The sequence below is a fragment of the Hibiscus syriacus genome, unplaced genomic scaffold, assembly GCF_006381635.1.
Source record: "Hibiscus syriacus cultivar Baekdansim isolate YM2019G1 unplaced genomic scaffold, ASM638163v2 tig00112852_pilon, whole genome shotgun sequence".
In the NCBI taxonomy this organism is placed as follows: Eukaryota; Viridiplantae; Streptophyta; class Magnoliopsida; order Malvales; family Malvaceae; genus Hibiscus; species Hibiscus syriacus.
Genome location: NW_024063410.1, coordinates 532,050 through 557,860, shown reverse-complemented (window position 1 = coordinate 557,860; position 25,811 = coordinate 532,050). Strand labels below are relative to the sequence as shown.

The 25,811-nt window shown below is 37.2% G+C and overlaps 2 protein-coding genes and 1 pseudogene across 2 annotated transcripts; 2 read left to right on the top strand and 1 right to left on the bottom strand.

Annotated features, from left to right (window-relative positions):
• The first annotated feature begins 776 nt into the window (after positions 1-776).
• Positions 777-9,254, top strand: LOC120183886 (annotated as a pseudogene).
• Positions 9,255-10,264: 1,010 nt separating this feature from the next.
• On the bottom strand, positions 10,265-11,449 carry LOC120183885 (DEAD-box ATP-dependent RNA helicase 37-like). Its single transcript, XM_039188480.1, has 2 exons — positions 10,444-11,449; positions 10,265-10,369 (listed from the first exon to the last, which is right to left on the bottom strand). Exons 1-2 carry the CDS (start codon positions 11,182-11,184, stop codon positions 10,265-10,267), a joined length of 846 nt encoding a protein of 281 aa, XP_039044411.1. The 5' UTR covers positions 11,185-11,449.
• A 4,228-nt stretch (positions 11,450-15,677) lies between these two features.
• LOC120183884 (putative disease resistance protein RGA3) lies at positions 15,678-20,611 on the top strand. Its single transcript, XM_039188479.1, has 3 exons — positions 15,678-18,929; positions 19,819-20,209; positions 20,325-20,611. Exons 1-3 carry the CDS (start codon positions 15,741-15,743, stop codon positions 20,609-20,611), a joined length of 3,867 nt encoding a protein of 1,288 aa, XP_039044410.1. The 5' UTR covers positions 15,678-15,740.
• The last annotated feature ends 5,200 nt before the right edge of the window (positions 20,612-25,811 follow it).

Here is a 25,811-nt window from a genome sequence, read left to right as displayed (position 1 = left end):
AAATAATATTATTAGGTGGAATCGATATGAAGAATTAAATATTATGAATTTCATTTTAGTCACGTTCTGTTCATCTTCCTTTCATCACCATGAAAGCTTCTTTCTTACTTGTAATTAAGGAGTGGATATTTTCAAAAAAAAAAGTGGGTAGTCATTGGGACTATAGATGACGTGGTGAATTAGGTCCATGAAATAATTTCTCACAAGCCGATTCCAAGGGTTTCCAGACTTGAATTGATCGTGAGAGAATAGAATCGGTTCCATCATTTTAAAGAAGGGTCATATTCTTTTATGGATTACTGAAGAACGTAAAATTACATATGATAAAATAATTCATATCTGATTTGATTCGACCTTATTTATTTTGAAAATCAAATTCGAGGATAAGATTGATTAGATTTTTTAATCAAAATTGCAAGATAAGGGTATCAAATTTATATATTTACTAAAATAAATTACATTAATTGTCATCCTTATTGTTGTTTTAGTATTATCTAAAAATAACCACCAAAATTGAGTTGAATATTTAGATAATTTATTTCGAGGATAAGTCAAAATTAAACATACAAGGCAATATAGTTGTGTATTATTAGTTAATAATTATCCTCTTCATCCTCTTTGTTTCATCATCTTCACATATAAAAACCATCCATCCACCTACTTCTTCTCTTCATCCTTCTCTTCTTCAAGATGCCTCTTCTGTTTCGTCATCATTTCTCAGTGGATCCATTTGATCAGTAAAATAAAAATCTTTTAGAAAATTAAGGAAAAAAGAAATGGAGACCGGATCTTTAAGTCTAGGGCTCATGGCAGTCTTTGTAGTTTCTGGGAGTATAGTTTTCATTGCAAATGAAATCCATAAACACCTCCTCTCTTATTTCTTGAAGAAGATCGAGTTTGAATTGGCTGGTAATATATACATACACACATGCACGCATGTATACGTGCATGTATGTTATTTCTTGATGTTCTTGTTTAGGTTATTTTAACATTGCAGCATGAATGGAATTCTGGGTTTTTTTTAGGGAATGGGAAATGTCAAGTGAAGAAAAGGGTTCGTTTTTCCGATGATGTGAGGGAACCGTCGTCGAATAACAAGGAATACAGACTAGAGAGTAAAAACTGAAAAAAGATGATAAGAGAAACTAATATACTTCGTTTGCCTCACATTTGATCAATCAAAACTCAATGCTCCAAGTCCTGTTATCTGTTATGTCAATTACTTCGTAAAATGTTAATAGTGGGGATTTGATTAGCATCATTGAAATAATTAAATGATCTAATTAACCAAATTAAAAGATTGATGGTCAGATTAGAATTATCCGTTATCAAAACAAACGAAGAAAGCCCAACAAGCTGAAGCTTGTAGAATCCCATCACTCTTCCAGGAAATAACTGATATTTTAGGATCTGTTAATGTAACTCCAGATGAAAACAAATCTGGGTTTTCAATAACTCCACGAAACACAGCCAGTGAGCTTGAGTTTATAGAACAATCGTTGTCTAGAAGGCCGGGTGTTTGTCAAAATGCCCAGCAGAGGAGTGAATTGGTGGAAAAGGAGCGAAATGAAATAACTGAAATTTTGGAGCTGTTAAAGTAGCCTCAGGTGAAATCCCATCTGGGTTTTCAGTTACCCCACGAACCAATGCCGGGGAGTCTGAGTTTATAAAACAATCGTCGTCTGGCAGGCCAGATGTTTATCAAAATGCCCAGGAGAAGAGTGAATTGGTGGGAACAGAGGAGAATGTAACGGCTTTGGATGATACCCGGATGGGGAATTCAGTCGAATTCGATGTTAGTCCAGTGGTTCATGAGATAACTAAGATAGTTGGAGCTGAAAACGCCTTGATTTCCATGGAGGAACAATTAGATAAATCAGGGTTTTCTTTTGAACCAGAAATTGTTGAGAAAGTGTTGAAAAGGTGCTTTAAGGTGCCTCATTTAGCTTTTTAGATTCTTCAACTGGGTGAAGGTTAGAGAAGGTTTTAGTTATACAACTGAAGTTTTCAATACCATGCTGTATGTAAGTGGTGAGGCTAAAGGATTTGGGCTGGTTGAGAATATATTGGAGGAAATGGAAGCGAAATCTTGCAAGAAAGATATAAAGACTTGGACAATTATAATTTCACAATATGGGAAGTCAAAGATGTTGAAAATTAAAGAACAAGTTGGGCTGCTAAGTAGCAGCCGGCTGCTAAAACAAATTGGGGAGGGGGGCTGCCCAAAATATTTTTATTTTTAATTACAATATTAGTCCCTAAGTTTTAACTATAAATACCCTAGCTCATTTAGCTTCAAAATCATCCCAAAATCTTCTAGTTCTCTCTCAAGTGTGTTGTGTAAACACCTGTAAATTTTCTCTTAGTAAAAGATCTGCAGCAGTCCGGAGACGTAAGCATAAATTGGCTGAACTCCGTTATCAAATTTCGGGTATTATTTTTCCGCTTTTATTTCGCATTCTCACTAATCTGGTTATAGGGAAATTACTTGTACTTGGTTTATTTCCTAACAACTGGTAATCAGAGCTTTTGGTTGTGAATTTTGTCAATTTCTGCGAGGTTACTATTCATTACTATTCACGTGAATAGTGAATTTCGTGAATAGTGAAATTCGGTCGGCGATACGAGTTTGTCGACGGAGGTGTTCTAATACACGGCGGTTCGCAGAAATTGTCAGAAACGATCCAAACGAAGCCAGATTCGAGTGGGAGCGATGGCTGCAGACGAAGGAAAGGTGAAAATTGAAAAGTTCGATGGTGCGAACTTTGGCTTTTGGAAGATGCAGATTGAAGATTTTCTGTATCAGAAAAAATCTATATCAACCTCTTTCAGGAAAGCAACCAGAGGGCATGAAGAATGAAGACTGGGCTCTTCTCGACAGACAAGCCCTCGGAGTTATCCGACTGACGTTGTCCCGAAATGTTGCTTTCAACATAGCAAAGGAAAAGACCACGGCAGGTCTTATGGCAGCTCTCTCCAATATGTATGAGAAGCCATCGGCCTCAAACAAAGTTCACTTGATGAGGCGATTATTCAATTTGCGGATGACGGAAGGGGCATCAGTGGCTCAACACCTGAATGAACTCAACACAATCACAACCCAGTTGAGTTCTGTGGAAATTGAATTCGATGATGAAGTTCGAGCTTTAATTCTCTTATCATCTCTACCAGACAGTTGGAATGCTACTGTTACAGCAGTTAGCAGCTCGTCGGGAAATAGTAATTGAAATTCGACGATGTTCGGGATCTGGTACTGAGCGAAGAAATTCGACGGAGAGAATCGGGTGAAGCATCAACCTCCTCAGCCTTGCACACGGAGTCCAGAGGGAGAACTTCAGAAAGAAATTCAAATCGTGGCAGATCCAAATCCAGACGGGAAAAATCCAGAACGGGAAAGAAAGATTTTACCTGTTATAATTGTGGCAAGAAAGGTCACTTTAAAAGAGATTGCCGAGCACTGAAGAAAGATACCGGTGCACAGGAATCTGCCAACGTGACAGAGGAGACAGGTGATGCCATGATTCTAAGCGTCAACAGTCCGATTGAATCATGGATCTTGGATTCAGGGGCATCTTTCCACTCCACCCCATGCCAAGAAATCATGGAGAACTATATCAGTGGTGATTTTGGGAAGGTTCATCTTGCTGATGATGAAACCTTGAAGATCGTCGGAAAAGGAGATATCCGACTAAAGCTGCCAAACCAGACCACCTGGAAGCTGACAGGAGTGAGACATATTCCTGGCCTCAAAAGAAATCTGATTTCTGTTGGACAGCTTGATGGAGAAGGATATAGTACAACCTTTTCAGGTTGTGAATTGAAGATTACCAAAGGAGCACTCGTCATTGCTCGTGGTAAGAAGACTGGTACTCTCTATGTAACCTCAAATTTAGAGAATATCATTGCAGTAGCAGATGCTGATGGAAAATCAAACCTATGGCACCAAAGGCTTGGCCATATGAGCGAGAAAGGAATGAAGATACTTCTGTCAAAAGGGAAGCTGCCGGATCTAAAGAATGTGGATGTCGGACTATGCGAGGATTGCATCTTTGGAAAACAAAAGAAAGTCAATTTTGAAAAGATTGGCAAGGCACCCAAGGCAGAAAGGTTAGAATTGATTCATACTGATGTATGGGGACCATCCCCAGTTCCATCTCTTGCAGGCTCACTATATTATGTCACCTTCATCGATGATTCAACAAGGAAGGTGTGGGTTTATTTTCTGAAGAAGAAATCAGAAGTCTTTGATACCTTCAGAAAATGGAAGGCCATGGTGGAAAATGAGACTGGTTTGAAAGTCAAGAGGTTGAGGTCTGACAATGGAGGAGAGTACAGAGACAGTAGATTCAGAGATTTCTGCGCAAACAATGGGATTAAGATGGAGAAAACAGTTCCCATAACACCGCAGCAGAATGGCGTAGCAGAGCGCATGAACAGAACTCTGAATGAACGTGCTAGAAGCATGAGGATACATGCCGGATTGCCCAAATTTCTATGGGCTGAAGCTATCAACACTGCAGCTTACCTGATCAACCGTGGGCCCTCTGTTCCTTTGGATGGCGGAATACCAGAGGAAGCTTGGAGCAAGAAAGAAATAAACCTTTCACACTTAAGAGTGTTTGGTTGTATTTCTTATGTACACATAGACTCTGCTGAAAGAAGTAAACTTGATGCTAAGTCCAACAAATGTGCCTTTGTTGGTTATGGCGGTGATGAGTTCGGTTACCGGTTTTGGGACTACGAAAATCGAAAGATCATCAGAAGCAGAGACATCATTTTCAATGAAAATGTGATGTATAAAGACAGGTCAACCGCAGAATCAAGTAATACCGAGGCTGAAACAAAGGAATTTGCTGAGTTCGAGGAGATTTCTAGAAATGAAGTTCAGATCAGTCCTGAAGCAGTTCAAGAGGAAGAACCAGGCACACCAGAACTAAGACGCTCCTCCAGAATTCCTAAACCAACCCAACGGTATTCACCTTCTTTACACTACTTGTTGCTGACTGACAATGGTGAACCAGAGTGTTATGATGAAGCAATGCAAGTGGAGGATTCAGTCAAGTGGGAGTCTTCCATGAAAGATGAGATGGACTCGCTTATGTCAAATCAGACGTGGGAATTAGCTGAATTACCACCAGGCAAGAGAGCGCTCCATAACAAGTGGATTTACAGGATCAAAGAAGAGCACGATGGGAGCAAACGTTACAAAGCAAGATTGGTTGTCAAAGGCTTTCAGCAAAAAGAAGGTATTGATTACAATGAAATTTTCTCTCCAGTCGTGAAACTGTCTACAATCAGACTGGTGTTGAAAATTGTAGATGCAGAAAATTTACATCTTGAGCAGTTAGATGTAAAGACAGCTTTCCTTCATGGTGATTTGGAGGAAGAAATCTATATGAGGCAGCCAGAAGGCTTCATAGAGGCAGGCAAGAAAAACCTGGTATGCAGGTTGAAGAAGAGCTTGTATGGTTTAAAACAAGCTCCTAGACAGTGGTACAAGAAGTTCGATAGTTTCATGGGTAGTAGTGGTTTTACCAGATGCCAAGCAGATCATTGTTGTTACATCAAGAGGTTCGACAACAGCTTCATTATTTTATTATTGTACGTTGATGACATGCTCGTTGCAGGCTCAAACATGCAAGAGATTATACACTTAAAGCAAAATTGTCGAAGCAGTTTGCTATGAAGGATCTGGGCGCTGCAAAGCAGATTCTTGGGATGAGGATCAAGAGAGACACAAAGTCGGGGACTTTGATGTTATCACAGGCTGAGTACATCTACAAAGTACTCTCCAGGTTCAACATGCAAGATGCTAAACCAGTAAATACACCTTTAGGTGTTCATTTCAGACTCTCCAAAGAACAGTCACCAAAGACGGAGGAAGAACGTGCACACATGGTGAAGGTGCCGTATGCCTCAGCAATTGGAAGTCTGATGTATGCCATGGTTTGTACCAGACCAGATATTGCTCAAGTAGTGGGAGCTGTTAGCAGGTACATGAATAATCCAGGCAAAATACACTGGGAAGCAGTCAAATGGATCCTCAGATATCTGCGAGGTACCACAAACAAAGCACTTTGTTTCAAAGGTGGAGATACGATACTGACAGGCTATGTAGATGCTGACTTAGCCGGAAATGTTGACATCAGAAGAAGCACTACAGGGTATGTCTATACTCTAGGAGGAACCGCAGTGAGTTGGGTTTCTCAACTACAGAAGATAGTTGCTCTCTCCACAACCGAAGCAGAATATGTCGCTGTTACGGAAGCCAGCAAAGAGATGGTCTGGCTCCAAAGTTTCTTGAATGAGTTAGGCAAGAAACAAGAAAACAATGTCTTGTATTGCGACAGTCAAAGTGCTATCCATCTAGCGAAGAATCCGTCTTTTCATTCCAGGACGAAGCACATACAATTGCGATATCATTTTATCCGGTCTCTTCTGGAAGATGGGATTTTGAAACTTGAAAAGATCAGTGGAGCTCAAAATCCAGCAGACATGTTAACAAAGACGGTAACTACGGACAAACTGAAGTTGTGTTCAGCTTCAGTTGGCATGCTAGAATAAAAGACCAGAAATACTGCTGCATCGATCGAGGTGTGAAGACAGATTGAAATCAGTCTTCAAGTGGGAGATTGTTGAAAATTAAAGAACAAGTTGGGCTGCTAAGTAGCAGCCGGCTGCTAAAACAAATTGGGGAGGGGGGCTGCCCAAAATATTTTTATTTTTAATTACAATATTAGTCCCTAAGTTTTAACTATAAATACCCTAGCTCATTTAGCTTCAAAATCATCCCAAAATCTTCTAGTTCTCTCTCAAGTGTGTTGTGTAAACACCTGTAAATTTTCTCTTAGTAAAAGATCTGCAGCAGTCCGGAGACGTAAGCATAAATTGGCTGAACTCCGTTATCAAATTTCGGGTATTATTTTTCCGCTTTTATTTCGCATTCTCACTAATCTGGTTATAGGGAAATTACTTGTACTTGGTTTATTTCCTAACAAAAGATGATTGGCAAAGCGCTGGAAGTCTTCGAAAACATGAAAAGATGCAGTTTTGAACCTGACACAACGACTTATACGACGATGGTGCGTGCTCTTTGCAATGCTGAAAAAGGTGACTTAGCATTAGAGTTTTACAAGGAGATGGTTGAGAAGGAAATGAGCCTTGATTCAAATTCATACAAGATGCTGCTGAATTGCGTAGCGAAATCAGGGGATACCGATTTGGTTCATTTGGTTGCAGATAACATGATGAGGGTCTCTGAGATTCCAGAACAAGAAGTTTATGGCTATGTGTTGAAGAGTTTCTGTATTTCTGGAAGAATCAAGGAAGCTTTAGAATTTATTCGGGACCTTAGGAAGAAAGATTTGTCTTTAGACCCCCTTTATTTTGAGATTCTGATCAAAGGATTGTGCAGAGCTGATAGGATTGCTGATGCCATGGAGATTGTTGATATTATGAAGAGAAGACAACTGATTACCGAGAAGGTTTATGAGATTATCATCAATGGGTATTTGAGAAGAAATGATTTCTCTAAGGCATTTGATCTTTTCGAAAACATGAAGGAATCCGGGTTCTTGCCAACGGCTTCTACTTACACCGATCTAATGCAATGCCTCTTTAGATCGAAGGAGTATAAGAAAGGCTGTGATTTATACAATGAGATGCTGGAGAAAGGTGTCGAGCCTGATACAGTTGCTATTATGGCCATGGTTGTGGGTCATGTTGGCCAAAACCGTATATCCGAAGCTTGGAAAGTGTTCAATTCGATGGAGGATAGGGGGATTAGACCCACTTGGAAAGCATATTCAGTATTCATTAAGGAGCTTGGTAAAGTAGCAAAGACAGATGAAATTTTTCGGGTTTTATGCAAAATGCAGGAGGAAATTGTAGTCATTCGAGATGATGATATATTTCGATGGATTATATCTAGCATGGAGAGAAATAGAGAGACAGATATTGTTGAAAAATTGAAGCAGATGCAGAGAATTAGTAAAATTCATTCTCAGGCCGATGAGGTAAGCAATAACGGCTTCAACAAGGATTGGTTCATTGTTGAAGAAGGTTTGGAGAGATGCAACATTAATTTCACACCAGAACTTGTTGTGGAAATACTGTGAAAGAGCAGTTTGCATGGTAAAAATGCTTTAAGTTTCTTTTCATGGGCAGGAAAGCAAGCCGGTTATCAGCACACTTCAGAAACTTACAACATGGCTATCAAAATCACCGGATGCGGGAAAGATTTCAAGAGCATGAGAAGGCTCTTCCATGAAATGAAAAGGAGGGGATGTTTAGTATCGGGTGCGTGGGAATTCATGATAATGCAATATGGTCGAACTGGTCTAACCAAAATTGCGTTGAGGACTTTTACTGAGATGAAATCCGATGGTTTTAATCCAACCGCTAGTACCTACAAGTACTTGCTCATATCACTCTGCGGGAGAAAAGGTAGGAATGTAGATGAAGCCGTTCAAATCTTCCAAGAAATGATCCATTCTGGATTTATCCCCGACAAAGAGTTACTTGAAACTTATATTGGTTGTTTATTTGAAGTTAACAAGCTAACAGAAGCCAGAAGCTGTGTGGAATCTCTCAGCAAGATCGGATTTTCGGCTCCACTAAGTTATTCCTTGTATATTAGGGCACTTTGTCGAGCAGAGAGACTCGAAGAAGCTTTAGAAATATTAGATAATGCCGGGACAGAACAATCCCCATTGGATCAGTATGTTTATGGAAGCCTTGTCCATGCATTACTACGAAAGGGTCGATTCGAACAAGCACTGGCTAAGGTGAATTCCCTGAAGCAGGCCAACATTCATCCGACCGTCCATGTTTATACATCCTTGATAGTTCATTTCTTCAAGGAGAAGCAAATTGGGAGTCCATGGGTGATTTTGGCAAAAATGGAAAAGGAAGGTTGTCTGCCGACTGTCGTCACTTATTCCACAATGATTCACAGCTACATGGACACGGGAAAGGTTGCCGATGCTTGGAACATCGTCCGTCATATGAAGATGAACGGACTGAAGCCTGATTTCAAGACTTACTCAACTTTCATTAGCTGTCTTTGTAAAGTAGGTAGGTCCGAGGAAGCCATGCAGCTTTTATCTGAAATGCGAAACTCAGGGATCGTTCCTAGTACCGTCAATTTCCGGACTGTTTTTTACGGTCTTAACAGAGAAGGTAAGCATTCTTTAGCTCAAACTGTACTACATCAAAAATATTCTCTAAGAATTGAACGCATGCTTTCACCATGATTTAAATTATTTCATTGTTTCAATTCATATTTTGTTGAATACCATTCACTTGAAAGATGATTAGAGCATGAAATCCATTGGTTTGCATATAGATGTTTGAACTTCCAGGATAATTGAACCACTTAGATTTAAACACGATTATAAAACGAGAAAATATTCGAACATAGTCCGAATACACGAAAATAAAGTGCCCTCCTTAACAGGAGGATACCATTTCCTGGGATTCCCCTGCACAATGTAACCTCACTAATGGCTGCCTCTTGGTATGTGGCCCTCATAAGACTTTCCCAAGCTCCCCATTAATGGCTGCCTATGCATCATAATTGTAGAGATCCGAACGACACCGAATTGAGAGTAGAGAGGTATCGCTCATTTCGATTCAGTAAAATTTCGGGTTTTATAGGTTATATAGATATGTATATGCTTGAAGAGGCTGAAGTCACGGTCTAATATTTAATATCATGCAATCTTGTTGCATGGATTTTCATTTTCAATCTGCACATGCATGCAGCAACATACTTCATCTTATCTTTTAGGTTAGCTAGATCTCGGTTCGCTCGATTTGAATTTTATTTAAAAACTTGATTTTTATTTGAGATAAAAAGAAAACTATTCGATTATAAGATGATTTTTATTTTCATTTCCTATTTCATATCGATTCAATTATTTATGTAGAACTCGAACTACAATAATTTATTTTCGTTCTTAATTTTTCATGCAATTTAAAAAAAATATTATCGGATGTTAAAAAATATTTAAAACTTTTGTTTTAATGAGGATGATAATTAGCAGCAAATTGGCTGTTTCTGACTGATTTTAGCTTTGATTAGCTGGCCCTATTCCTATATGTAATGGGATAAAGGGAGGTAGGGTAGTAGGCTGCCCCTAACGTCAGGTTGAGAGCAGCTTCCGTGGAAGACCTCTAATTATGAATTGCTCACCGTGAGACTCGATTCCACGATCACAAGATTAAGAGCCTTGCGCTCTACCAACTGAGCTCACCGTAGAACCTAAATTGATGCAATAACAACCTGTTGGTTAATCCGTGCTCCCCCGTAGGCAACAACCACTTTGACACCGGTTTGATACGAGAACTTCTTGGCCTCATCGTGTATCTGAAAGTGCATTATCATCATAACAAATCCACATTAAACCATTCAAAGAGATTACATGTTTACAAGAATCTCACCTGACATGAAAGCTCCCTTGTGGGAGATAGAATGAGACCGAGGGGGTAAACAGTTCGTCCCCCTCGAGCTCTCTGTCCGTACTGCTCTCGCATAATCCCACTGATAATAGGAAAGCAAAATGCAGCTGTCTTCCCTGACCCGGTTTGAGCACAAGCCATCAAATCTCTTCCGCCCAATGCGATAGGAATTGCATATCGCTGAACCGGTGTCGGTTTCGCATACTTACACCTCCTGATGTTTTGGTTCATCATTTCACCTAAATCTATCTCCGCAAACGTATTTACCGGCGGCGGAACATTCTCGCCGCTAATCTCCACCGGAATATCTTCGTATGCATCGAAATTGATCACGGTGTTCTCGTGTTCACTAAAACCTTGTTTCATATCATCTACTTTATCATCATTAACAAATGGGTTTACTTCCCTTTTTCTCCTATCCCAGCCGCCACTTCTGTTATTCCTGCAGCTGCCGCCGCCGTCTCTTCCGGCTGCATCATAACCATTTCCCTGCATCTGACGCCCGTATTCAGGTTTAGTCCGACTGCTCCCGCTCCAACGGGAACCACCGGTGTTCCCGCCAAAACTCTCCCTCTCAGTGGGCGGACCCGACGGTGTCGGCGCGTCGGAAACTGCGCTGTTGCGGAGGTGGGGAGGGACATAAGTGGGTCGACTTGGACGAGGTACGGGATTGTTGTTTGAAACAACAGTTTCAGATGCAGAATCTGCCCATGAAGTTCTCATAATTTCCCAAACCTGATAAAAACCCAGAAAAGAAAAGAAAAATCCTAACAAAAAACCCAGTCAAACCCAAATTAAAAAAAAACTAAAACCCAGATTTTGAAATCCTCTAAAATGCCTTCTTGGCCACTCGATTTTCCGAAAGATCTCACTTAATCAAACAAAGAGAAAATCCAATTAATATAAGCAAAAAAATCCCCAAAAAAATGGGAAAACAAGTAAGATTAGATTCTTGGTTGTCTCTTCTCTTCTCTTTTTATTTTCTTTGGATTTTCTAAGGCCTTGGATTGCAGCTCAGGAAAAACGAGAGAGTGTGAGAAAAAATCTACGAATCTTGGGTCGGTGACCGTACAATACGGGGGGCTTCCCTTCAAATTAAAATCATTACCCTCCATAACGGACCGTTGCCATTTGCCGCCTTAAATATATACATAAGATAATAATAAGATTGATTTTTGATCAAATAATAATAAGATTGTTAAAACTATGGTATTATTATTATTACGACGTATGTTTTATCTCGATTGAGTTAATTCACTATACGTCTTTAAATTATGATTTGGATTCTATATTGGTCACCAAATTATAATCATTCTAATCAAGTATTTAAATCATTAATATTATTTCAATCAAGTTTTTTTATCAGTTTAATCATTAATTTGGACATTAATAGGTTAATTTAGATCTAATGTAAAACATAACTAGAATACGTGAATTAAATTTTATTGATATGAACACGTTGAGTGATGTCAGTAGTAAAAATAAATGTTGTTTTTCATAAAGAATTCAAATTCGAACAACTGTACCTACAGAATGCACGCGTTGTCAACAGACTACAAAAAAATTTAAATATATATTATTTTATAATCATCACATACTATATCATAAATTCAAGATGATATTTAATTTTACAGTCTGCAAGTGATTCCTCAGCAACAAAAAAGAAAATTACCACAAGTTGGGAGCATGTCAAGGCTTTTAACTACAACTCTAGATCTATTTAAGACTCCAAGAATTAAAGTAAAATGTAAGCTCGGTTTAGGGAATTAACCTCGTGAAAGAAACGATTACACTCTAGCAAGTCACTCAGAATGATATGATCTCGATTATGAGTTTCGAGTCATGTATATGAATCCCCTTTAATCATATCAAATTTACAGATTGTGGTAAGTTATTTGTAAATAAAATGAGAAAACTCACGGTTAGTTGCCACCGAAGCGAACGTAAGTGCCTTCAATTGGTGGATGAATCGTTTATTTTTAACGACAAGTGACTACATTGAAATTGAAAGCATAGTAGTCATATAAACACTAACCTTATAATTAAGTGATCATTTGACTAATTTGCTCTAATATTACCGCGTGAATGAGATTTCATTGTCAAACTAGTGGGCAGAGAGCCAAAGGACCGTTTCTTTTAAAGCTTATTATGTCGTCTTCTTGACCTTTGTTTTTATTATTGTACGAAACCAGCCAGAGATATTGGTTTGGTTGGTGAAATGACTATTTCGTGTCCATTTAAAATTAAATATTAATAGTGATAGAAATATAATACTATTAAAAAATATATAAAGATTTATTAAATATTTAAATTTAAAATTCAAAACGAATAATCTTAGTGATTAAGAAGTTTGTTGTTATTCTCGAGGTCTCGAGTTCAAGCACTGTGTATGTAGGGATATAAGCGTTCATTGTTAAATAATTGAAAGACTTTGTACATATATTACCTTATATTTACCTTAAATTTATAATAAAAAACTCAAAATTCAGGAGATAACTTATAATTTGTCTAATATTTAAACTTACAATTACTTAAATTGTAATTAGACTAAAAATCATTCTTTAGTTCGACTACTACATGATTAAATATTTAATAAGTTTTTATATTTTTTAAATTTAAATATTTATTTTTATATGAACCAAAATACTATTAAACAAAATTATATCAAATATAAAAATTTTAACAATGACCGAGCCCCCTTGATCCCTAAGAAACCGAGCCCCCTTGAACCCTAAGGAAGCTCCGTCCCTGATGTTCATCCAATCCAATACATAAATTCATGATTTCAAATAATTATTATATATGATATTTTATTGGATGAGAATACTATTAAAGAAGAGTTGATTTTTCATTCGTCTATTTTAAATATTATTTAAGTTTTCTTATATGATTGATGTTTAGGGATTTTGAAGTAATATTTTTATACTTCGTTACCTTAACTATTAACGTTTTTATTTATTATACTGTCACTAATCACTCATTGTTATATTTTATTTATAATTGTCTTAAACGTATATATAGTATTATTCCACATAATATTTATAATTGTCACTAATCACTCATTGTTATATTTTTATATTTTAATTATGTAATTTGAATTTTTAAATTTTATGGGAGGAATATGTATTATAGACTTTTAAAATTTCAATTATATATTTTTATGTAATTTTTTAAAATAATATAATTTAAAGGAAAAAAAAATATGAACAGAGGTCTTTATGTGTAAATCCAACATTATGATAGCCCCCTGCCTGCTGCGTTAAATAGTTCATTACTTGTGATGTGCCAACACCGACCTCTTTCAATGTTGTTGCCTCATCGATATCAGCCTTACTTACAGCTCTATTAGAACGCATAAATGGTGTCATAGCAGATGTGCACAATGCATGATTATGTTTCTGATCAGACTTACTTATAACCCACTGATCGTTTGTATTTGTTGCTGTAACTACGACTCTAGCCTTACATCCTGTTCTTGTGACTGGCGTATGAGCACGTTGACGATCAACAGTATTGACTTTTGATACTCGAAACCCTTCTTTGGAACAACAAAATTCTTGTGTCTTCACATTCCCTTCCACGTCAAGCCGTGTTGTTCCCTTACGTGCACTAAACCCATGTTCCCGTGCGAATCCCTTGTAAAAGTGCCAAGCTTGATCACGTGAACAGAAGAGCTGACCAACCAATCTGTCAGATTCATCAACATTATGTACTTCATGGCATTCCTCGGTTGGCTTAACATTGTCTACATCAGTATTATCCATGGCAAAAATTTTGTTGTGCAAGTTGAGTGCTCCAGGAGTTGATGGAGATGTAAACAAAGGTTCATTTTGAACATGTTTCTGTCGTGCTGCTTTCAATAGGATGTGACATTGGTAGTGGTAGTTAAAGGGTGGGTACAACATTAAATTCGCAGTACATATTTAGGTATGTACAATAACTACAAGTATATTATCATTAAATTTAGGTATGTACAATAACTACATATTTAAGTATGTTTGTTAACTACATATTTAGGTATATACATCTTTTGAGTGAGTTTTAAGATATTAATTTAGTAATTATAGGCGTCTAATGATTTATTTTTTTACGTTACGATATATATTATTATTAAATTAAAAATTCTAAATATTATTTTATAAAATATCAAAACAATCAAATAATTTTTTGTGCAAATGAAATTATTAAATTAATATTATAGGTGGAAAACATGAAACACTATTAAAAAAATTGAAACATAAATTACATAACTTTAAAAGAAGTATCGATCCTTTTTATAAAAAGTATGGACACTTTCAATATAATATAATGTAATAGGTAAATTTGCAATGCTATCGGTATAAATATACCGGTTTACTTATAAAATAGGTAAATATAAGCGCTACCTATTACATTATATAAGTGCTACCTAGTATGTTATTGTACTTTATAATATTTCCGGTTAAATAATATAACATAACCGGTCTAAATTTTAACCGGTCACTTGTTTAACCGATCACGCCGTATATTAGCCGTTTTTTACCGCATAAATGTGGCCACATATATTTTGATTTTTCATTAATTCCTTTTCTACTTTTGAGACCAAAGGGCCTACTTTTATGTCTTCTTCTCAGGCCGAAGACCCTACTTTGCTTTAATCATCGAGCCACTTGCTTGAATTATTGAAAATATTTACAATATTTTCAATCATAAATGTAAAATATTTATAAAAATAGAACAATATAACACATGCTCTAATTGCTGATAAATATGATCAATCAATTGGTCATATTGTTGAATCATTGACTATTAAAAGTTATAAAATGGTCTAATATGTTGACTTTTAATAGTTGAGAGACTCAACAAAGAAACTCCCCATAATTGATAGATCATTTTATAAATTTTAATAGTCTAAGGATTCAATAAAGTAATATCTTATAGTCGGAATCATTTGTGTACTTTATCATTTTTTTTATTTTTTTAATGATTAAATGGAATTATCTGACATGTCAAAGTTAATGTTAATTTTTTAACGGTGAGTGACGTAAATGAGACCAAAATGTAACGTTATTATTTTTAAAAAATATAGTTGAATGACTAAAAAAGAACAAGAATGATAGTTGGGTGACTAAATATATAGTTTACCATTTTTTAATATTAAACAACCTTTTTAGTGGAGTTGTATCTATAAAATACTACACACTCCACTTGTATTAACACCTGCATTTTCATTTCATTTCATCTCATCTCCTCTTGCAAGTAATCAAACACTTTAGCCTTCGTTTGTGTTTCAACCAGCAATGGCCGAAGGAATCGCCTTTGAGATCGCCGGATGGCTCATTTGTGAACTGAGCTCCCATGTTATGGAGCAACTTGGCTTGTGGTGGAATTTCAAAGACGACCTCGACGACCTCAAAAGCACCTTCTCCGATATCAAAGACGTGCTTCTCGACGCGGAAAAGCAGTCCGTGACCAGAGAAAGCGTCAAAAAATGGCTTGCAAAGCTGAAAGATGCTATGTACGACGTTGACGACATGCTGGATGATGTCCGTACCGAAGCCTTGCGGAAGAATCTGATGAGTGGGAACAAGTTCACCAAAGAGGTACGCGTTTGCTTCTCGAGATCGAACCCGTTTATTTATGGTCTCAAAATGGGACGAAAAATCAAGGCCATCAAGGCCAGATTTACTTCCATTCAAAGTCAGGCCAACATGTTGAACTTGGTTCAGCGTGACCATCCTGTGGAAACCTCTTTCATGGACAAAAGGAGGCAGCAATCGCACTCTTTTGTTTCGAAAGGCGAAATTATTGGGAGGGACGATGACAAAGCAGCTCTTCTAAGACTCTTGTTGGAGTTTCAAAGTGAAGAGAATGTTTATGTCATTCCGATTGTGGGGATCGGAGGCTTAGGCAAGACTGCGTTGGCGCAGTTGGTCTATAACGACGAAATGGTTAAAAACCACTTCGAGTTAAGGATTTGGGTCTGTGTTTCTGATGTTTTTTATGTGAGAACAATTGTGGAAAACATCATTAAATCTGTAACTGATCAAGAACCTGGTAAAAATCTCGAAATGGATCAACTGCAAAAACAACTTCGGGACAAAATTGACGGGAAAAAATATTTGCTTGTCTTAGATGACATTTGGAATGAGGAGAGGGAACTATGGATTAGCTTAAAGAAGTTACTGATGGGTGGAGCCAAAGGAAGTAGGATAATCGTAACTACTCGCTCTACGAGGGTAGCTAAGGTTACTAGTAAATGTCAGCCACATGTTCTGAGAGGCTTGTCTGATGATGATGCATGGTTTTTGTTCAAAGAAATAGCATTTGAACAAGGATCTGCAGATTCGACAAATTCAGGCTTTGTGGAAATAGGAAAGCAGATTTTGGAAAGGTGTCATGGAGTTCCCTTGGTTATAAGGACTATAGCTAGTACCTTATCTTTTAAAGAAACTGAAACTGAGTGGCTTTCTTTCAAAGATAATGAACTTGCTAGAATATCTCAAAGAGACGGTGAGATTTTGCCTACACTTAGGTTGAGTTATGATCATCTCCCATCTCAGTTGAAGCATTGCTTTGCTTATTGCAGACTGTACCCAAAAGATCATGAATTTGATGTGCAAATACTTGTTCGAATGTGGATTGCACTAGGGTTTGTAAAACAATCAAATTTGAGTCGATCTCTTGAAGAGATTGGGTTCGAGTATTTTAAATGTCTGGTTGAAAGAAGTTTCTTTCAAGAGGTAGAAGAAGATGAACGTCGGGGTGTAACATGTAAAATGCATGATTTGATGCATGATCTTGCTGAATCGGTAGCAGGGATGGAGAGCTGCATTCTAGATTCAAATTCAAATTCAATTACAAGTGAGATTGATGAGAAATGTCGTCACGTATCGATTGATTTTTCATTGATTCATTTGATCAAGGGAAAGAAATTGCGGAGTTTGTTAAAATTTTCAAGCAGAGATGAATGTATGAATGATGCAAATTGGGATTTAATAATTTCAAATGGTAGATGCTTGCATGTTTTAGAATTATATAAATTAGAACTTGATACAGTCCCACGTTCCATTCATAAGTTGAAACATTTGAGGTACCTTGATCTGTCATTCAATTATCATCTTAAGATCCTTCCAAAGAGTATTTGCAAGATACAAAATTTGCAAGTGCTGAAACTTGATTTTTGTCGCCTACTTAAATTGCCAAAGAAGATTGAAAACTTGGTGAACCTTACCCATCTTCCGTGTGCTCATTGTGCCTTAACTCATATGCCACGTGGAATAGGGAAGCTGACTTCGCTTCAGACGTTAAGCATGTTTGTTGTGGATAAAGACGGTTCCCATGGTGCTGCTGCTGCGGATCTAAGTGAATTGAGTCAGCTCAACAACCTGAGGGGAGAGCTAACAATAAGAAATTTGGGATTCGTGAAAAATGCAAGAGAGAAGTTTAAAGCTGCTAATTTGAAAGGGAAGCAACATCTACGAGAACTGAATTTAGAATGGAGCGGAGATAGTGAAGATGAAGAGAAGTCACTTGAAGACCTCCAGCCCCATCCTAATCTGAGGGAGCTCCTCGTGATAGGATGGAGGGGCGATGCCAAGTTCCCAAGTTGGATTTCTTTGCTCACGCATCTGGTGGATATTAAAATATGGGGTCCCAGTAAATTTAAACATCTCCGTTCCTTTTCTCGATTGCCACATCTTCAACTGCTTATCATTTTTAATCTATCTGAGCTGGAGTCCATGGACGGCAGTGAGCCCAGTGGAGGACAAGATGAATCAGAATCATTCTTCCCGTCGCTTAAGCGTCTTCACCTCAAGGAATGCCCAAATATGAAGAGTTGGTGGAGGAAAAGCCCGATCGACGATGATAAGGATGACGACAAGGATAGAAGAGCATCAACCATGGCATTTCCTTGTCTCTCCTATTTACGCATTGAAAATTGCCCTTTGAGTTCAATGCCCTTGTATCCATCAGTCGAAGATGAGCTAATCTTGGTGAATACCAGTTCAAGGCCATTAAAGCATACCATTCAAATGAGCGACACTACACCGTCAACCTCATCTCTCCCTCTCTCCAAATTGAAATATTTCAAAGTGGGGAATATTCATGAAGAACTGGACTACGACATGCTAAACGAATTCCTGCAAAAGATGACTTCTCTTGAGCATCTGGAGATTATTGAACTTCCACAGCTGGCGTCTCTTCCCCTTTGCCTCCAGCATCTTGTTCAGTTGAAAAAACTAGAAATCAAGAATTGCAGTGGATTGAGGTCACTCTTTCCTGGATTCCAACATCTAACAAATCTAAAAGAGCTTCGTCTAGTAGATTTGCCGAATTTAACATCGCTTCCGTACGAGATGCATGGCCTAACCAGTTTGGAAGAGTTGGATATACTAAATGTGCCCCAGTTGGAGGAAAGATGTAGGAAGGACAGTGGTGCCGATTGGCATAAGATTGCTCACATCCCACTCATTCTGGTGAATAAGGTAGGTGCCCTCCAATCCTTTGAATCATTCATCCACTTTTACAACATTATATTGTGTTTTCTATCATCAAGCTGCGATTATATCTCTTACTTGTTTTCTATCTTCAGGTTACGGTGCAAGACCTACTGGAGGGCAGTTGAGTATTTATGTGAATTTATAAGCAGAGAAACAGGAGGTAGTTCATCAAATTGCTTTTTAAACGTTTAAAGCATAATAATTAACTGCAATCATCTAATAATGAATGCTCCTTTTTGTCAGCATGAAAGATAATACATTCCTCAGCATTCGACTCCCAATTTTCGTCACTGAAGCACAGGCCCTCAAAGGTAATCATTATCACCCAATCCTCTACTTTTCATAATCCAAAACTATGTATCACATCATGTAATTACAATGAATTATAATTTTATAAAAATGTAATTATTATTTTTTAATGTAATAATGAGATGGAAGTCAAAACATTAACTCTTACACGAATATGAGGAGATTCATGAATGTTTTTATCCAAAATATAGATCAAAATATCCGAATGTAGTCCAAAATAAAGAGGGAAACATCATATGCTATAGTCATGAAGTTGGCAGCTTCGTTTACCTCACGTATGATTAATTGAAACTTAACGCTCTAAGCTTTGTTATTAAGATAAACGATGGCACATACTAGAGAGTAAAAACTGAAAAAAGATGGTAACAGAAACTTATAAGCATCGTTTACCTCATGTTTGATCAATCAAAACTCAATGCTCCAAGTTAATAGTAGGGATGTGATTAGCATCATTGAAATGATTAAATGATCTAATTAACCAAATTAAAAGATTGATGGTCAGATTAGAATTATCCGTTAGTTAAGTGGTTACAAATGTAATTTACCCTGAACATTAAACATGTAGATTTTCAAAACCACCCTGCCTTGTTCGATTTTTCCGAAGAAACTGAACATCGGCAACAACAAAGGTAGTGGAGATCAAACGATTTGCTTGAATATGAAGTACTTGGTCAGATTCCATCACTTTCATTCACAATCTGGGATTCTCCTCCATTTCTCGAGACATAAGCCTCTCGCTCTTCATTTTTCATCACTCTCCAAATCATCAAAACAAACGAAGAAAGCCCAACAAGCTGAAACTTGTAGAATCCCATCACTCTTCCAGGAAATAACTGATATTTTAGGATCTGTTAATGTTACTCCAGATGAAACCAAATCTGGGTTTTCAATAACTCCACGAAACACAGCCAGTGAGCTTGAGTTTATAGAACAATCGTTGTCTAGAAGGCCGGGGTGTTTGTCAAAATGCCCAGCAGAGGAGTGAATTGGTGGAAAAGGAGCGAAATGAAATAAATGAAATTTTTGGAGCTGTTAAAGTAACCTCAGGTGATATCCCATCTGGGTTTTCAGTTACCCCACGAACCAATGCCAGGGAGTCAGAGTTTATAAAACAATCGTCGTCTGGCAGGCCAGATGTTTATCAAAATGCCCAGGAGAAGAGTGAATTGGTGGGAACAGAGGAGAATGTAACGGCTTTGGATGATACCCGGATGGGGAATTCAGTCGAATTCGATGTTAGTCCAGTGGTTCATGAGATAACTATGATAGTTAGAGCTGGAAACGCCTCGATTTCCATGGAGGAACAATTAGATAAATCAGGGTTTTCTTTTGAACCTGAAGTTTTCAATACCAAGTAATTTAGGTTGGGTTTAGAATGTTTCACTAACCTCAAATAACCATTACATTTTAATTTCTTAAATTATTTGACCGTAACAATCTAAATTATTTCTCAAGTTATTTCTTTTAACTTTAAAATATTTTATATTTAATGTAATTCATTAATTTTATTTTTAATAAGTTTTATATTTTAATTATGTAATTTGAATTTTTAAATTTTATGGGAGGAATATGTATTATAGACTTTTAAAATTTCAATTATATATTTTTATGTAATTTTTTAAAGTAATATAATTTAAAGAAAAAAAAATATGAACAGAGTACCGGTGATACGAAAATGCGGGTACTCAAATTTACGGGTACTCGAGCTTAACGGGCCGGGACACGAGCCGACACTTTGGCAACCTGTACCCATAAATGTGGCCACCTATATTTTGATTTTTCATTAATTCCTTTGCATAACTGAAACAAGTTGCGAACTTTGTTTAAAATCTCAAACAAGAAAGTTTAAAATATGTACGAGGCTCCATTGAAAAGCTTTCAAACAAAGTTTATATCAAGAATGATTATTTAATCGAATCGAGCTAAATAATTTTTATGAGTTAATTAACTTGAAAAATTCAGTTTTTTTATTCAAATTTTATTAAAAGACAAATCAAATTTATAAAATTTAAGTGGATTCTAATTATTCAAATTTAATCGAATAGTAAAAGTCGTTGAGGAGAAATATCTTGCTCGTTAGGCCAATTTTGACTTTTGAGACGAAAGGGCCTACTTTGATTTAATAAGAGACTTTGCTCCTATCGTTGAAAGCTTTTATGTCTTCTTCTCAGGCCGAAGACCCTACTTTGCTTTAGTCCTCGAGCCACTTGCTTGAATTATTGAAAATATTTACATGATAGAAAGGGGAGACAAGAAATATATAGAACAATATAACACTTGCTCTAATTGCTGATAAATATTATCAATCAATTGGTGATATTGTTGAATCCATTTACTATTAAAAGTTAAAAAATGATCAACCGACTATTTATTATATTCTAAACTTATCATTTTCGGTTAAAAATTTGACGACGGTTTAAGTCGTACGTTAACCTGCTGACTGAGATAAGATAAAATCTGATCATATCTTAGTTAACATGTTAACGTCAAACTCATACGTCTGTTAACTTTTTAATGGAAAAGGACGAGTGTAGAACATAATGAACATTCGAGTGACCATTTTGTAACTTTTAATAGCTGAGAGACTCAACAAAGCAACTCCCCATAGTCGATGAACCATTTTATAACTTTTAATAATCTAAGGCCTCAATAAAGTAATATCTTATAGTCAGAATCATTTGTGTACTTTATCATTTTTTTTATTTTTTCAATGATTAAATGGAATTATCTGACATGTCAAAGTTACTGTTAATTTTTTAACGGTGAGTGACGTAAATGAGACTAAAATGTAACGTTAGTGATTATTTTTAAAAAATATAGTTGAATGACTAAAAAAGAACAAGAGTGATAGTTGGGTGACTAAATATATAGTTTACCATTTTTTAATATTAAACAACCTTTTTAGTGGGAGAAAATCGCCTCAGTGACCAAAAAAAAGTTATAATATACGATTTTAACCAACTTTTTTTGGATTTGCCAAAATGACCAACAAAATCGCAACGCGAAATAAAAATCGCAACGCGATCCCCAGAATCGCAAATCAGTTTCCAAAATCGCAACGCGATTCTTGAAAATCGCAATGCGATAGTACAAATTCGCATTGCGATTTTCCAAAATCGCAACGCGAATATCAAAATCGCAACGCGAACACATAAATCGCAACGCGTATCCGTAAATCGCAACGTGTATCCGTATATCGCAACGCGTATCCGTAAATCGCAACGCGATATTTAAAGCGCCATTATAATCGCTACGCGTATTTTATTTTCAAATTACAAAAACCAATATTAAGACAAAATCCCGTAATCGCAACTCATAACCTAAAACCTAAAATCACAACTCAGTCCCATCTCCATCTCTCACTCTCTACGGCGAAGAAATCCGTCCCCATCTCCGAAGATTTCCGTCCCCATCTCCGGCGAAATCCCTCACAACCATTCACGGTCAGAAATCCCTCACAATATTCAGAAATGGAAAATCAACCTCCGAGGGTTAGTTTTTTTAATTATTTTTATTTTGAAATGTTTGCATTATTGTAGGTTTTTCATATTGAAACTGATGATAAGTTTACTGGTCATTTCAATAATAGATTAACCATTTCACTTAGATTTCATTTCGCGTTACGATTCTGTCGTTGCGATTTTCATTTCGCGTTGCTATTCTCTCGTTGCGATTTTCAAGTTAGTATTTGTCTTTGTCTTTGTTCTGTCTTTTGGTTGAAGTAATGCAATCCATTCAAGTTTCAATTTGCAGAAGAGTCGCAACGAGATAAATGAAAATCGCAACGAGAGAATGACTGTCGCAACGAGAGAAATGAAAATCGCAACGAGAGAATCGCAACGCGATATGAAAATCGCAACGAGAGAATCGCAACGCGAAACCAAAATCGCATTGCGATTTTCATTTCGCGTTGCGATTCTCTCGTTGCGATTTTCATTTCGCGTTGCGATTCTCTAGTTGCGATTTTCATTTCGCGTTGCGATTCTCTCGTTGCGATTTTCATTTCAACCAAAAGACAAAACAGTGTTGCAAATTTTAGTTTCAAGAATAAACTACTACTTTTTATGTTTATTGTTTTTGGTATATCTTCACAGTGTAGTTTTTGGTATATCTAACTTGGTGTGTTTATTGTTTTTGTAGAAATTTTTTTCGGCTCAATTGACCTTGAGAAATAAAGTCAGCCTGGCCACTACAATTGCTTCGAAGCTTTCACCTGCTCAAAGACAATTGTTTGAGGAAACCTGCTTCGGGCCATGGCTGAGAGTACAACATCCGGGTGGAGATGCTAATTTGACCCATTTGTGGCTTCAGACCATGACATCAAATCTACCCGACAGTATACAACGTGGTGAGGAAGAGATATGGTTTCATTTTCCACCAGCGTATACTTGTTTTGGGCGGAAGGAGTTCTGCTTAATCACTGGTCTACGATTCGGACACGATGATGTAGGCCGGTACACTCGTCATATCGCCCGCCCATCATGGTTATCCCGGGTTTTTCCGGATGAGTCAATGGAGAAGCCGAACCTACATGTCGACGACCTGAAGAAATTGTTTAATAAGAAAGCTGGTTTCACTCGGATGGATGACGTCGATGTTGTCCGAGTATGCCTTCTACTACTTGTGTATGCCGGCTTTTTAGGCAGAGAGGCCAGACAACCTATTCATCGGGAGCTAATAATATTGGTAGAGGACCTGAATGCATGGAATCTGTTTCCGTGGGGTTCGTATATATGGAAAGCTACCTGGACTAAGTTGTCGTCTGCCTTTGATGACCGCAAAAGTTTGCGGGGCGATGGGTCCAAATACACTTTGTCAGGCTTTGTTTGGGCCTTTAAGGTAAGAATTTCTATATAATGTTTCTAAAATTATAATTAATTATTTAACAATTACTAATTTTGTTATTATATTGTTTGTAGATTTGGATATTCGAGGCTTTCCCCAGCATGCGTACATATGCAATAAAAACGTCAAATGATATTCCCAGGGCTATTTCCTGGAAGAGGAAAACTCTGTTGGATTGGGAAGACTTAATACCATATGCGACAATAAATAATGTAAGTTAACACAAATACTTTCATATAATATATAAACAAGTTATTAATAGTAGACGTTTAACTTTGTTTGAGTTTTTATATTTTAGGAGGCCAACATTCCATTACAAAGACTGACACCCACGGAGGAAGAGCTTGCCACTGATTGGTGGCAAGCTAGTCAGAGTTTTTTTTATGGCACGGATGATGAGCAGCATCCACTTCCTCCAATTCGAGAGCCATCACCTCACCTAGAGCCATCACCCGATCGACCCGACTATACACCTCTAGAACGAGAGCCATCACCTATCCCGTCACATCATCGAGCCTCTTCTCCACCATCACCTCATGATAGGCGACCGGCAAAGATGCCACGACTCCTATCTCCCTGTTCTCCACCTCCACCTCAACGGGATGAGTCAAGGGAGTTACGTGATGAGGTCAATGCCTTGCGTGAGGAGATCGGTACTCTACGCGATAACGATGGTGCATGGCGTGTGGAGGTGTCAACTTTACGTGGTGAGGTTGCCGCTCTACGTGAGATGATAGTATCGTTGCAGAATGAGGTTCATACTCTACGCAACGAGGTAAGTTTAAGATTTTCCATATTTAACTTAATGATAAATTTACTCGTAATTTCACTTAGATTAGCCATTTCACTTAGATTGCTTAGTAAATTTATTCGGTTGCTGCCAATTCTGCTAAACTGTGTATTCTTTAACACTGTGAAATAGTATTTGTCTTTGTTTTGTCTTTTGGTTGAAAGTAAATTTGTTCGGTTGCTGCCAATTCTGCTAAACTGTGTATTCTTTAACACTGTGAAATAGTATTTGTCTTTGTTTTGTCTTTTGGTTGAAAGTAAATTTGTTCGGTTGCTGCCAATTCTGCTAAACTGTGTATTCTTTAACACTGTGAAATAGTATTTGTTTTTGTTTTGTCTTTTGGTTGAAAGTAAATTTGTTCGGTTGCTGCCAATTCTGCTAAACTGTGTATTCTTTAACACTGTGAAATAGTATTTGTCTTTGTTTTGTCTTTTGGTTGAAAGTAAATTTGTTCGGTTGCTGCCAATTCTGCTAAACTGTGTATTCTTTAACACTGTGAAATAGTATTTGTCTTTGTTTTGTCTTTTGGTTGAAGTAATGCAATCCATTCAAGTTTCAATTTGCAGAAGAAGAAATAGTTTACTTTCGCAACACGAAACTTAAAATCGCAACGCGAAACCAAAATCGCAACGCGAAATGAAAATCGCAACGACAGAATCGCAACGCGAAACCAAAATCGCAACGACAAGATCGCAACGCGAAACCAAAATCGCATTGCGATTTTCATTTCGCGTTGCGATTCTTTCGTTGCGATTTTCATTTCGCATTGCGATTCTGTCGTTGCGATTTTCATTTCGCGTTGTGATTTTGGTTTCGCGTTGCGATTTTAAGTTTCGTGTTGCGAAAGTAAACTATTTCTTCTTCTGCAAATTGAAACTTGAATGGATTGCATTACTTCAACCAATAGACAAAACAAAGACAAA

Excerpts from the sequence above, each read along its gene's own strand:
- LOC120183885 (XM_039188480.1), bottom strand. The coding sequence starts at position 11,184 with ATGAGAACTTCATGGGCAGATTCTGCATCTGAAACTGTTGTTTCAAAC. Across the intron at positions 10,370-10,443 it reads CAAGGGAGCTTTCATGTCAG|ATACACGATGAGGCCAAGAA; the intron begins GTGAGATTCTTG and ends ATGCACTTTCAG.
- LOC120183884 (XM_039188479.1), top strand. The coding sequence starts at position 15,741 with ATGGCCGAAGGAATCGCCTTTGAGATCGCCGGATGGCTCATTTGTGAA. Across the intron at positions 18,930-19,818 it reads CACTCATTCTGGTGAATAAG|ATTTTCAAAACCACCCTGCC; the intron begins GTAGGTGCCCTC and ends TTAAACATGTAG. Across the intron at positions 20,210-20,324 it reads GTTGTCTAGAAGGCCGGGGT|TTACCCCACGAACCAATGCC; the intron begins GTTTGTCAAAAT and ends CTGGGTTTTCAG.